This window comes from Mobula hypostoma, chromosome 6 (genome assembly GCF_963921235.1).
Source record: "Mobula hypostoma chromosome 6, sMobHyp1.1, whole genome shotgun sequence".
Classification (NCBI taxonomy): domain Eukaryota; kingdom Metazoa; phylum Chordata; class Chondrichthyes; order Myliobatiformes; family Myliobatidae; genus Mobula; species Mobula hypostoma.
The window spans coordinates 40406025-40421200 of NC_086102.1; the positions used below are offsets into that span (position 1 = coordinate 40406025).

At 41.2% G+C, this 15176-nt stretch overlaps 1 protein-coding gene across 2 annotated transcripts in view; it reads left to right on the top strand.

Moving 5' to 3' along the window:
- The window catches only part of polq (polymerase (DNA directed), theta), a 103388-nt gene that overhangs the window by 31700 nt on the left and 56512 nt on the right, over window positions 1-15176 (top strand). For both annotated transcript variants that reach the window (XM_063050639.1, XM_063050640.1), the window contains exons 10-12: window positions 294-440; window positions 3376-3588; window positions 6653-6795. In XM_063050639.1, the coding sequence (XP_062906709.1) occupies window positions 294-440; window positions 3376-3588; window positions 6653-6795 (503 nt within the window). The remainder of the gene's footprint in view (window positions 1-293; window positions 441-3375; window positions 3589-6652; window positions 6796-15176) is intronic.

Here is a 15176-nt window from a genome sequence, read left to right on the forward strand (position 1 = left end):
ATAGGTTCGCCATACCTGTATTCTCATTTGATTAATCACCTTTAATTTACAATCTCCAAGAATTAGCCAATCAACTGTTATTTCTTTTTTTTCAAGCATGCTCAACCTAGCAAGTGTAATTCCAAGTAGCTGATGTGGGCACAAGTCCTGAGTATTTGACTTCCCTGCTTTGATTCATATTAAGTGATTATCCTGTAGTATTGTGTATCATTTCACTTAAATTTTTCATCAGATGTACTTCAATTTTGTTGTTCAAGTGTTTCATTATTACACTTTCTTCTGTTTTATTGTAGGATTTGTAAAAGCATCCAAGTTGCTTCCTTTTGCACTCCGTAGGGATGAGCTTCAGGAAATTGTGGATCAGTTGAAGCGATCGCCAACAGGACTTGATGTGGTACTAGGTCGTACTGTACCTCAAGGAGTGGGCTTTCATCATGCTGGTATTATTGTTTGTTTCAATGTAAAATGTAATTGCTACCTATTTTCTAAAGGACGTCAAGATTTTTCACACAGAGAGTGGTAGGTGCCTGGAATACACTGCCGGGGATGGTAGTAGAGGCTGATTCAATAGGGAGGAAAAATGGAGAGCTACGGTCTGTGTAGGAGGGAAGAGTTAGTTTGATCATGGAGTAGGTTAAAAGTTTGGCACATCATGGGCCGGAGGCTCTGTGATTGCTGATTGGTTTCATTAAAGTATCGGTAAGTAAATGACATTTTGAGGATGATGAGTTTTTTTTGTGCAATGATCATTTCTTTTAATGTATTTTCTGGTGGAATGGAATATTTGTGTGGGAAGATGATTGATGATATATAGGTATCCAGGAATAGCTTATTTGAATTTGTGAATTAAATTCACAAGTAAGATTTGTGAATAAACTGAGCCTGATGGTTCAGTTATTACCCCTGAACCGTCAGGCACTTGAACCAAAGGGGATAACTTCACTCAGCTTCACTTGCCCCATCACTGAAATTGCTCAGTTTGTTGTCTTCTGCACTCTGGTTGAACACCCAAGTAGGGCGATCTTTTATTGTTTCTGTTATTATTCTTTCGATTTATTGAATATGCCACAAGAAAATGAATCTCAGGGTTGTATATGGTGACATATCTGTACTTTGATAATAAAATTTATTTTGAACTTTGAAGTTACTTTGTAAACGGCTGGATAATGTATGATGTGTGATTAAGTTTGCGAATGACATTAAAATTGGTGATGTTCTGCATAATGAGGAAAGTTGCCTAGAGCAGCAACAGGATGTAGATCAGATGGAAAACTGCAGAGCATTGGCAAATGAAATTTAATTTGGGAAGTCCAGTAAGGGTAAACAGATACAGTAAATGATATGGCACTAAGAATTATTGATGAATAGAGAGAACGAGGGATCCGAATCCTAGTTCTCTGTAAGTGGCAACACAGGTTGGGTAGCGAAGAAGCTGCATAGGACGATGTAATCAGTGCCAGATGACACACATTGTTCATAAGTTCATAATACAAACTGTTCCACTTAATTCACAAACACTGTCATTGAGTTGTTGTGTTCACTTTAAGAGAGGTTGTCTGATGTAATGACATCAGTGTAAGGCGACTGATTTTGGTTTTGTTTGGAATAGAAGTAAAGGACTGCGATTTTTAAGCCCATAAAACAACTCTGGCATGTTTTATTTGCAAAATCCTACAGGTATTTGGCATGGAATGTAAGAGTTGCGATGTTCTGTTGCACCTTTAGATTCAGATACAGATTAGTTCATTGTCACATACATTAGGATCAATGAAATTTGCTCACATGAATTTTATGGTAATAATAAATACAGCAATAATTACAATGATGAGTGCAAAACAGCAGAATGATTTGCTGTTGGGTTGCGCTCATATATCTCTACTTTTGCCATCAATTTATTTCATTATAATCGCTTGGCACATTCAGATGTGAATGTTGAATTTTGACTGTTTAGCAAATTTTTTTGTCACATTGCTTGCTTCTGTATTATTATCATCATTCCATGTCCTGTTCCTTTCTATTGCACTGAGATGATAATTACTTGTATTTCTACCTTGTTCTATTTAACTTTACTTTTTCCTTTACCTAAACCCTTTCTCCACCCTCCTCTCCCACTGCCCCTCCCCCAGCTCGACCATTTCCAACTTCCTGCAACTTACCTCAAAATCTGCTCAGGGCCAGTTATTTGATGTGTAAGGACAGTGATCTCAATACAATTCATGTCAAACCTGACCCAGTGGAATAGTCGTCTCTTTTCACAGTATGGCTTGAATCGATCTTTCTTTCATGTACACTGCTCTGACCTAATCATTCAAGTCTCTAGTCTGTTTCTACAGTACTTTACCTCTGGGATACAATTTTCTCCTGCAACAAGGTAACCAGATAAATTTCTTCCTTAAATACATCACAATGACTGAAGATCAAACAAGTTCATTAACAGCAAAATTTCCTTGGACTGCAGATAGTTTCTATAGATACAGTATGTTTACTAGAAATTTAATGCATCTTAACAAACCTCTAAATACTAAATCTACAACACATGATTTCTATCTTACTTTGTTTATTTAGCATTCTGCTGAAAGGTTATTACTCAAAGTCTAAACTGTTTAATCAAGCTAATAATCTGTTATTACCTTCAATTCTTCATTATAACTTCTATAGCTGTTCTAATATTTTTAATGTTATTCTTAACTAATCTATCTGTTTTAATTCTGCCCAAAAAATTCCACCCTGTCCCCCTTACATCAAGCCCCCACCCACTAAATTCTTTTGTACTCCCTAGAAGCTACCATCAGATGAAAATCACTTCATGGGTTAGTGAAAACTACTTGCAAACACACTCCCAAATACCCAAGTGCTGGTTTAGCTTCTGCTGAAATTACCAATTGGCCAGTTTTAGGCAGGCAGGTAGCTTACCACAGAGAAGTACAGCAAAAAAAACAGGCCCTTTGACCCCTCTAGTTCATGCTGAAACCATTTAAACTGCTTACTCCCATCAACCTGCATTGGGACCATAGCCCTCTATATCCCTACTATCCATTTACCAATCCAAACTTCTCTTAAATGTTGAAATTGAGCTTGCATGCAACATTTATGCTGTAAGCTCATTCCACACTCTCATGATAAAATATAAAATAACTTACAAGTCAAGGTTTAGTTTATCAGCATTTTCATTCTCATTAAGTTACTGATCTATGCACTAAGTAGAACATGCTGCCACACACTTGTGTTGTATATAGTGCTCTTCAGTTGACATTTTGCACAAAAGGAGATTGTGAAGCTTTTACTCACTTGGTCTTGAATTGTGCAAAGTCTGCACTGGTAATTGGTGGGCTTGAATTCTTAATCTATTTTTTCCTTTTCTTATTTCCATATTAGGATTGACTTTTGATGAGCGGGATATTATTGAAGGAGCATTTCGTCAGGGTTTAATTCGCGTTCTTGTGGCTACCTCCACCCTCTCCTCTGGGGTGAATCTACCAGCTCGTCGTGTGATTGTGAGATCACCGGTGTTTAATGGAAGACTTCTTGACGTTATTACATACAAACAGATGTCTGGGAGAGCTGGAAGAAAAGGAGTGGACACCATGGGTTAGAATGGCTTGCTGTTACTTGGTATAGATGTATAATTTACAAAGCTTACCTATTGGGTGGTAATTTAAACAGTGTATGAGGCAATGAGATTGTTTCTTAGAGAGCAGTTCCAATCAATCATCACATGAGCTTGATGTTCTGGAGCATGTTGATATTAAGGAAGAGGAGGTGTTGGAGTTGTTAAAATACATTAGGACAGTTAAGTCCCCAGGGCCTGATGGAATATTCCCCAGGCTGCTCCACGAGGCGAGGGAAGAGATTGCTGAGCCTCTGGCTAGGATCCTTATGTCCTTGTTGTCCATGGGAATGGTACTGGAGGATTGGAGGGAGGCGAATGTTGACCTCTTGTTCAAAAAAAGGTAGTGGGGATAGTCCGGGTAATAAAAGACTCGTGAGGCTTGCATCTGTGGTGGGAAAGCTGTTGGAAAAGATTCTTAGAGATGGGATCTGTGGGTATTTAGAAAATCATGGTCTGATAAGGGACAGTCAGCATGGCTTTGTGAAGGGCAGATTGTGTCTGATAAGCCTGATAGAGTTCTTTGAGGAGGTGACCAGGCATATAGATGGGGGTAGTGCAGTGGATGTGATCTACATGGATTTTAGTAAGGCATTTGACAAGGTTCCACATGGTAGGCTTATTCAGAAAGTCAGAAGGCATGGGATCCAGGGAAGTTTGGCCAGGTGGATTCAGAATTGGCTCGCCTGCAGAAGGCAGAGGGTCGTGGTGGAGGGAGTACATTCAGATTAGAGGGTTGTGACTAGTGGTGTCCCACAAGGATCTGTTCTGGGACCTCTACTTTTCGTGATTTTTATTAACAACCTGGATGTAGGGGTAGAAGGGTGGGTTGGCAAGTTTGCAGACGACACAAAGGTTGGTGGTGCTGTGGATAGTGTAGAGGATTGTCGAAGATTGCAGAGAGACATTGATAGGATGCAGAAGTGGGCTGAGAAGTGGCAGATGGAGTTCAACCCGGAGACGTGTGAGGTGGTACACTTTGGAAGGACAAACTCCAAGGCAGAGTACAAAGTAAATGGCAGGATTCTTGGCAGTGTGGAGGAGCAGAGGGATCTGGGGGTACATGTCCACAGATCCCTGAAAGTTGCCTCACAGGTAGATAGGGTAGTTAAGAAAGCTTATGAGAGTGTTGGCTTTCATAAGTCAAGGGATAGAGTTTAAGAATCGCGAGGTAGTGATGCAGCTCTATAAAACTCTGGTTAGGCCACACTTGGAGTACTGTGGCCTGTTCTGGTCGCCTCACTATAGGAAGGATGTGGAAGCATTGGAAAGGGTACAGAGGAGATTTACTAGGATGCTGCCTGGTTTAGAGAGTATGCATTATGATCAGAGATTAAGGGACCTAGGGCTTTACTCTTTGGAGAGAAGGAGGATGAGCGGAGACATGATAGAGGTATACAAGATATTAAGAGGAATAGATAGAGTGGACAGCCAGCGCCTCTTCCCCAGGGCACCGCTGCTCAATACAAGAGGACATGGCTTTAAGGTAAGGGATGGGAAGTTCAAGGGGGATATTAGAGGAAGGTTTTTTTACTCAGAGAGTGGTTGGTGTGTGGAATACACTGCCTGAGTCAGTGGTGGAGGTGGATACACTAGTGAAATTTAAGAGACTACTGGACAGGTATATGGAGGAATTTAAGGTGGGGGAGTTATATGGGAGGCAGGGTTTAAGGGTTGGCACAACATTGTGGGCTGAAGGGCTTGTACTGTGCTGTACTATTCTATGTTCTATGTTAAATAGCTTAGATTTGAAACCTATCATAATACTATCATAATAATCAGAGTTGATTGCACCGAGTTATTTTTCAAAGAATAGTTTGACACCTTATGTTAGTCTGCTAGTTACTGACTTCATTGAATTTCCAGAGCACTTAAAAAAAATGATTGATCAATGGAATTAAAGATTATTAAAGTTTAGTAACACCTTTTATATCAGATGTTGTTTTAACAGATTTTTTAAAAGTAAAATTATTCAGACGTACTCTTAATACTAATTTTTAGAAGGGATAACAAGAGATCCATCAATTATAGATGATACACCTGATCTATGATTAAGTAGAGAGATTTTCAAATCCAAATTCCTTTATATGGGATAATTTTCTTCAACAATTTATAGATTATTATTTTGGAATAATAAGACTGTGAGCACAAAGTCATTCAGCTCTTCATAATGACATGGTCATTCTTGAGATTTTTAGCCTAAGTATGGCTAAAAATTGGTGCAAAATACAGCTGGCTCATTATTGGGGCAAAATATGCTGTCTGTGTGCATTACTGACCTGAAAATCAAGTACAAACTTGCAACTGTAAATCCATCTTTATGAACTTACTGTATGAAGCCACCCTAGACCCAAATGGTGAGGTCCTGTATGTCAGGCTTGTGCTGAATACAATCATAAAGGAGGGAAGCAAGGATGAGAAAACCTCACCTTTGGAACAATTGTGCAGATTGGATGTGAGGTATTTATGAAGAACAACAGTGAGTATTCCAGCAACTAATTTACTACTGGAATCTTCACTATGATCTTCAGTGAGGAGAGCTTTCCATTGTTCCACTCCTGGATAACACTAACACTTTTGGGATTGTATTTCCCATTAGAAAGTCTTGAATAGTTATAGCTTTTTAACAGTAATTATGCAACTTCAAATATGAAGGAGTAAATTGCTCATTGAGGTATCTACCAGCATGCAATAATAGATCACAGGACCATAAGATATAGGAGCAGAAATGGGCCACTGAGTGTGTGCCACCATTTCATCATGAGATCATTTGGAACTGATGCTTGAAAACTTTGACCCAATTTAGTCCAGCTTTTTCTGGCATTTATCACATGTCTGAAAGATGCGTAGGATTTCAGTTAACATTTTTTTAATGAGTTTTTTAAAAAAAGTGTTCCGTATTACTTAAAATTTGTATATATTTCAAATAGATTGGGTTATTATAGTGAGAGAATTTCACGTGGAATTCATCACTGTATTTTAAAGTATTTTCTTAGTGGAGGAGGAAGACATATCTAAAATGTTCAATTTTATGTTTTGTTGAAGGTGAAAGCATATTGGTGTGTAAACGTTCAGAAAGAACCAAAGGAATGAGCCTGTTACAAGGCTGTCTTAGGCCCGTGCACAGTTGCCTTGTGAAGGAGGAGGGAGAGGGCATCACCACAAGTATGATCCGAGCCATCCTTGAGGTTAGATCCAATAGTTATGGAACTCGTTTCAACCCGATGTATTAACTAGCCTTTGTTAAAAGGTTATAGCTTGATGGAGTCTAGAGGTGTTTATTTCCATCTCATTGTCGATCAATTTGTTAATAATGTGTAATAAGTCAAACTTCTTGTTTACTGAGAGTTAAATTAGCTTTAAGCATATACAGATATTTAAAATCTAATCCAGACTCTGCTGTAGCTACTGCAAAATGTAAAATAACATTTTATATAAAATGAGATCAATGTAAGTTTCTAACGCAACAATTGTAGTTTGTCAATATTAGGCTTTGTTGAAAATCATGCATATTTCAGAAAACCTCAGACAAAACTAGCCAATTTGCAGATCCAAGCATTGTGGCCTATCAGACCATTCATTCATGATTTCTGACTATCAATGGATAAGCTTCTCTTTGCCAGTGGGTCAATATATAAAATAATGTAGTTGTTTAGATAAAAACACTGCTCTCATCAAAGCTGTAGATAAGCAGTGATTCAAAGCTCTGAGCCTGTACTCCATAAGACTATAAGATATAGGAGCAGAATTAAGCTGTTGGGCCCATCAGGTCTGCTCTGCCATTTCAACATGGCTGATACAATTTTCCTCTCAGCCCCAATCTCCTGCCTTCTCCCCCTATCCCTACATGCCCTGACCAATCACGAATCTATCATCCTCTGCCGTAAATATACCCAGGCTTCCCTAGCTGCCTCTGGCAAAGAATTCCACAGATTCGCCACTCCTCATCTCCATTCTAAAAGGACGCCCCATTATTCTGAGACTGTGTCCTCTGGTCTTGGACTCTGCCACCATAGGAAGCATCCTCTTCATGTTCACTCTATCAAGGCCTTTCACCATTTGATACCTTTCAGTGAGGTCACTCCTTGTTCTTCTGAATTCTAGTGAATACAGGCCATCAAACGCTCTTCATATGACAAGCCACTTAATCTTGGGATAATTTTCGTGAACCTCCTTTGAACCCTCTCCAGTTTCAGCATATCCTTTTTCAGAAAAGTAGCCCAAAACTGCTCTCAATACTCCAAGTGAGACCTCACCAGTGCTTTATAAAGTCTCAACATTACATCCTTGCTTTTATATTCTGGTCCTCTCGAAATGAATGCTAACATCATATTTGCCTTCCTCACCACAGATTCAACCTGTAAATTAACTTTTAGGAAATCTTGCACAAGGACTCCCAAATCTCTTTGCACCTCAGTTTTTTTTAATATTTTCTCTCCATTTAGAAAACAGTCAACCCTATCATTTCTTCTACCAAAGTGTATGACCATCCAGTTCTTAAAACTGTATTCCATCTGCCATTTCTTTGCCCATTCTCCTAATCTGTCTAGGTCCTTCTGTGGCTTCTTGACTTCCATAAGACGACCTGCCCCTCCGCCAATCTTCATATCGTCTGCAAACATTGCAACAAAGCCATCAATTCCATCATCTAAATCATTGACGTATAACCTAAAAAGTATCGGTCCCAACATTGACCCTGTGGAGCACCACTCGTTCTGGCAACGAACCAGAAAATTTCCCTTTATTCCCACTCTTTACCTCCTGCCAATCAGCAACTACTTTACCCATGTTTGAATCTTTCCTGTAATACCAATAGGCTCTTAGCTTGTTAAGCAGCCTCATGTGTGGCACCTTGTCAAAGGCCTTCTGAAAATCCAAGTACACAACATCAACCAATTCTCCTTTGTCTAGCCTTCCAATTATTCCTTCAAAGAATTCGAAATGATTTGTCAGACAAGATTTTCCCTTGAGGAAGCGATGCTGACAATGGCCTATTTGATCATGTGCCTCCAAGTACCCTGAGCCTCATCCTTAATAATCGCTCCAACATCTTCCCAACCACTGAGGTGAGACTAACTGGCCTATAGTTTCCTTTCTTCTGCCTCTCTCCTGTCTTAAAGAGTGGAGCGACAATTGCAGTTTTCCAATCTTCCAGAACCATTCCAGAATCTAGTGATTCTTGAAAGATCATTACTAGTACCTCCACAATCTCTTCAGCCACCTCTTTCAGAACCCTGGGTTGTACACCATCTGGTCCAGGTGACTTATCTACCTTCAGACCTTTTAGTTTCTCAAGAACCTTCTCTCTAGTTATGGTAACTTCACACACTTCATGACCCTGACACCTGGAACTTCCACCATACTGCTAGTACCTTCCACAGTAAAGACTGATGCAAAATATTTATTCAGTTCATTTTCCATTTTGTTGGCCTCCATTACTAACCCTCCAGCATCATTTTCCGATGGTCTAATACCCACTCTCGCCTCTCTTTTAAACTTTTGGTATCCTCTTTAATATTAATGGTTAGCTTACTTTCATATTCATAGAAACATAGAAAATAGGTGCAGGAGTAGGCCATTCGGCCCTTCGAGCCTGCACCGCCATTTATTATGATCATGGCTGATCATCCAACTCAGAACCCCGCCCCAGCCTTCCCTCCATACCCCCTGACCCCCGTAGCCACAAGGGCCATATCTAACTCCCTCTTAAATATAGCCAATGAACTGGCCTCAACAGTTTCCTGTGGCAGAGAATTCCACAGATTCACTACTCTCTGTGTGAAGAAGTTTTTCCTAATCTCGGTCCTAAAAGGCTTCCCCTCTATCCTCAAACTGTGACCCCTCGTTCTGGACTTCCCCAACATCGGGAACAATCTTCCTGCATCTAGCCTGTCCAATCCCTTTAGGATCTTATACGTTTCAATCAGATCCCCCCTCAATCTTCTAAATTCCAACGAGTACAAGCCCAGTTCATCCAGTCTTTCTTCATATGAAAGTCCTGCCATCCCAGGAATCAATCTGGTGAACCTTCTTTGTACTCCCTCTATGGCAAAGATGTCTTTCCTCAGATTAGGGGACCAAAACTGCACACAATACTCCAGGTGTGGTCTCACCAAGGCCTTGTACAACTGCAGTAGTACCTCCCTGCTCCTGTACTCGAATCCTCTCGCTATAAATGCCAGCATACCATTCACCTTTTTCACCCCCTGCTGTACCTGCATGCCCACTTTCAATGACTGGTGTATAATGACACCCAGGTCTCGTTGCACCTCCCCTTTTCCTAATCGGCCACCATTCAGATAATAATCTGCTTTCCTATTTTTGCCACCAAAGTGGATAACTTCACATTTATCCACATTAAATTGCATCTGCCATGAATTTGCCCACTCACCCAACCTATCCAAGTCACCCTGCATCCTCTTAGCATCCTCCTCACTGCTAACACTGCCACCCAGCTTCGTGTCATCCGCAAACTTGGAGATGCTGCATTTAATTCCCTCATCCAAGTCATTAATATATATTGTAAACAACTGGGGTCCCAGCACTGAGCCTTGCAGTACCCCACTAGTCACCGCCTGCCATTCTGAAAAGGTCCTGTTTATTCCCACTCTTTGCTTCCTGTCTGCTAACCAATTCTCTACCCACACCAATACCTTACCCCCAATACTGTGTGCTTTAAGTTTGCACACTAATCTCCTGTGTGGGACCTTGTCAAAAGCCTTTTGAAAATCCAAATATACCACATCCACTGGTTCTCCCCTATGCACTCTACTAGTTACATCCTCAAAAAATTCTATGAGATTCGTCAGACATGATTTTCCTTTCACAAATCCATGCTGACTTTGTCCAATCATTTCACCGCTTTCCAAATGTGCTGTTATCACATCCTTGATAACTGACTCCAGCAGTTTCCCCACCACCGACGTTAGGCTAACCGGTCTATAATTCCCCGGTTTCTCTCTCCCTCCTTTTTTAAAAAGTGGGGTTACATTAGCCACCCTCCAATCCTCAGGAACTAGTCCAGAATCTAACGAGTTTTGAAAAATTATCACTAATGCATTCACTATTTCTTGGGCTACTTCCTTAAGCACTCTAGGATGCAGACCATCTGGCCCTGGGGATTTATCTGCCTTCAATCCCTTCAATTTACCTAACACCACTTCCCTACTAACATGTATTTCGCTCAGTTCCTCCATCTCACTGGACCCTCTGTCCCTTACTATTTCTGGAAGATTATTTATGTCCTCCTTAGTGAAGACAGAACCAAAGTAATTATTCAATTGGTCTGCCATGTCCTTGCTCCCCATAATCAATTCACCTGTTTCTGTCTGCAGGGGACCTACATTTGTCTTTGCCAGTCTTTTCCTTTTTACATATCTATAAAAGCTTTTACAGTCCGTTTTTATGTTCGCTGCCAGTTTTCTCTCATAATCTTTTTTCCCCTTCCTAATTAAGTCCTTTGTCCTCCTCTGCTGAACTCTGAATTTCTCCCAGTCCTCAGGTGAGCCACTTTCTCTGGCTAATTTGTATGCTTCTTCTTTGGAATTGATATTATCCCTAATTTCTCTTGTCAGCCACGGGTGCACTACCTTCCTTGATTTATTCTTTTGCCAAACTGGGATGAACAATTGTTGTAGTTCATCCATGCAACCTTTAAGTGTCATTTGCCAGTCTATCTTAGCTAATTCACGTCTCATACCTTCAAAGTTACCCCTCTTTAAGTTCAGAACCTTTGTTTCTGAATTAACTATGCCACTCTCCATCTTAATGAAGAATTCCACCATATTATGGTCACTCTTACCCAAGGGGCCTCTCACGACAAGATCGCTAATTAACCCTTCCTCATTGCTCAAAACCCAGTCCAGAATAGCCTGCTCTCTAGTTGGTTCCTCGACATGTTGGTTCAAAAAACCATCCCGCATACATTCCAAGAAATCCTCTTCCTCAGCACCTTTACCAATTTGGTTCATCCAGTCTACATGTAGATTGAAGTCACCCATTATAACTGCTGTTCCTTTATTGCACACATTTCTAATTTCCTGTTTAATACCATCTCCGACCTCACTACTACTGTTAGGTGGCCTGTACACAACTCCCACCAGCGTCTTCTGCCCCTTAGTGTTACGCAGCTCTACCCATATCGATTCCACATCTTCCCGGCTTATGTCCTTCCTTTCTATTGCGTTAATCTCTTCTTTAACCAGCAACGCCACCCCACCTCCCCTTCCTTCATGTCTATCCCTCCTGAATATTGAATATCCCTGAACGTTGAGCTCCCATCCCTGGTCACCCTGGAGCCATGTCTCTGTGATCCCAACTATATCATAATCATTAATAACAATCTGCACTTTCAATTCATCCACCTTATTACGAATGCTCCTTGCATTGACACATAAAGCCTTCAGGCGCTCTTTTACAACACTCTTAGCCCTTATACAATTATGTTGAAAAGTGGCCCTTTTTAATGCTTGCCCTGGATTTGTCGGCCTGCCACTTTTACTTTTCTCCTTTGTACTTTTTGCTTCTACCCTCACTTTACACCCCTCTGTCTCTCTGCAGTGGTTCCCATCCCTCTGTTGTGAACTAACCTCCTCATGCCTAGCCTCTTTAATTTGATTCCCACCCCCCAACCATTCTAGTTTAAAGTCACCTCAGTAGCCCCCGCTAATCTCCCTGCCAGGATATTGGTCCCCCTAGGATTCAAGTGTAACCCGTCCTTTTTGTACAGGTCACGCCTGCGCCAAAAGAGGTCCCAATGATCCAAAAACTTGAATCCCTGCCCCCTGCTCCAATCCCTCTTTACCCCCTTAATGGCCTTTTTACTTGCCTTCTGTTGCTTTTAAAAGCTTCCCAATCCTCTAACTTCCCACTAATCTTTGCTTTATTACATGCCCTCTTATGTTGGCTTTGGCTTCTCTTATTAGCCTTATTTATGTCATCTTTCCTTTTGAGTACTTCTTTCTCTTTGGGATGAATATATCCTGTGCCTTCTGAATTGCTTCCAGAAATTTTAGCCATTGCTGCTCTACTTTCCAGCCAACTCCACTCTCATGCCTCTGTAATTCCCTTTACTCCACTGTAATATTGATACATCTGACCTTAACTTCTTCTCAAATTTCAGGGTGAAATCAATCGTATTATGATCACTTTTCCCTAAGGATTCTTTTACCTTAAGCTCTCTAATCAATTTTGGTTCATTGCACAACCACCAGTCCAGAATAGCTGATCCCCTAGAGGGCTCAACCACAAGCTGCTCTAAAAAGCCATCTCATAGGCACTTTAAAAATTCCCCTTCCTGTATTTCAGCACCAACCTGATTTTCCCAATCTACCTGCATATTGAAATCCCCCATGACCATTGTAATATTTGCCTTTTGGCATGCATCTTCTACTTCCTGTTGTAATTTGTAGGCCACATCTTACTAGTGTTCGGGGTCTTTTTACCCTTGCAGTTCCTTAGCTCTACCCACAATGACTCAACACCTTCTGACCCTATGTTACCTCTTTCTAATGATATGATTTCATTCAGAGCAACACTGCCGCCTCTGCATTCTTGCCTGTCCTTTTGATACCATGTAGGCGATACAATGGATATTAAGCTCCCAACTATAATCTTCTTTCAACCATAATTCAGTGATTGCTGCAGCATCATACCTGTCGATCTGCAACTGTACTGCAAGTTCTTCTACCTTATTCAGAATACTGCGTGCATTCAAATATAACACCTTCAGTCCTGTATTCACCCTTTTCAATTTTGTCCGCCTTTTACGTTTCAATTCATCCTGTTGACTGCAATTTTGCCCTTTCAACAACCTCTCCTCACTACACATTGCCTCTGTTTGTAAACCAGCTACCTCATTTTCAGCACTGTTATCCACCTTTCCTACAATACTTCTGGCATTGAAATATAGGCAGCTCATTACATTAGTCGCACTATACTCAACTTTCTGTTTCCTAACTTTGTCTGGGGTCTTACCAACATCTGCCTCCACAACATCTCCACTAACTGTTCTGGCACTCCGGTTCCCATTCCCCTGCAACTCTGGTGTAAACCCCACTGTGCAGTATTAACAAACCTTCCCGCTAGGATATTAGTCCCCCCTTCAGTTCAGGTGCAAACCATCCCTTCTGCACAGGAACCATCTTCTGTGTCCCTCCTACACCAACTCTTTAGCCACGTGTTGAACTGTATAATCTTCCTAGTTCTGGCCTCACTTGCACGTGGCATGGGTAGCAATCCTGAGATCACAACCCTGGAGGTGCTGCTTTTTAGATAGATACTTCATTGATCCCAAAGGAAATTGCAGTGTCACAGTAGCATTACAAATGCACAGATATAAATATTAGAAGAGACGTGGAAAGAATAGAAAATAAGTTACCACAAACAGTCTGACAGGAGGGGATCATCACTTCCCCAGCTATAGGTTGACTCATTATAGAGCTTAATGGCCAAGGGTAAGAATGACCTTTTATAGCACCTTTGGTGCATTGCAGTTGTCTTAGTCTATAGCCAAAAGTACACCTCTATTCAGCCAAGGTGGCATGCAGAGGGTGAGAAACGTTGTCCAGAATTGCCAGGATTTTCCATAGGGTCCTTTGTTCTACCACAGCCTCCAGTGTATCCAGTCTGACTCCTATAACAGAGTCAGTCTTTCTAGTCAGTTTATTGAGCCCATTAGCATTACCCGTGTTGACACCATTGCCCCATCGAAGATTGTACTGGCGACAACATACTGGTAGAACTATGAAGGAGAGGCCTGCATAATCAAAAGCATCTCTGTCTTCTCAGGAAGTAGAGGTGACTTTGGCCCTTGTACACAGCTTCTGTGTGGATGCTCCACTCGAGTCTGCCATCCATGTGCACCCCCAGTACTTGCAGTTTTTTATTTGCCACTTCCATGTCCTCACCATCAGTAGTAACAGGGAGCAGTGAAAGGTTTAGTCTTCCTAAAGTCCATCCTCATCTTCTTTGTCTTACTGATGTTGAACTGCAGATAATTCAGCTTGCACCATTTGACAAGGTCCTCCACCAGGGCCCTGTATTCATCCTTCCCTCCTCCCTTTATACACCCAACTATTGCTGAGTCATCAGAGTATTTCTGCAGAAGACATGACTCAGTGCTGTATCTAAAGTCCGAGATGTACAGAGTAAACAGGAAGGGAGCCAATACAGTCCCCAATGTTTGACACATAGCTCTGAGTCTTCACATACATACGCATAGCACATAACTCCCTGAACTCCCTTTGCAGAACCTCGTCACTCATCCTACCCACATCATTGGTACCTACACGACTTCTCGCTGTTCATCCTTCCACTTAAGGATGTTGAGGGCTAAATCTGTGATAACCTGGACCCTGGCATCTGGGAGGCAACGTACCATTCAGGAATCTCGTTCTCACCCACAGAACCTCCTGTCTTTTCCCTTAGTTAACAAATCCCCTATCACTACAGCATGTCTTTTCTCCCCCTTCCCTTGTGAGTCACAGAGGCAGACTCAGTGCCAGAAATCTTACTCTGTGACCTTCCTCTGTTTGGTCATCTCACCGACAGTATCCAATGTGATATACCT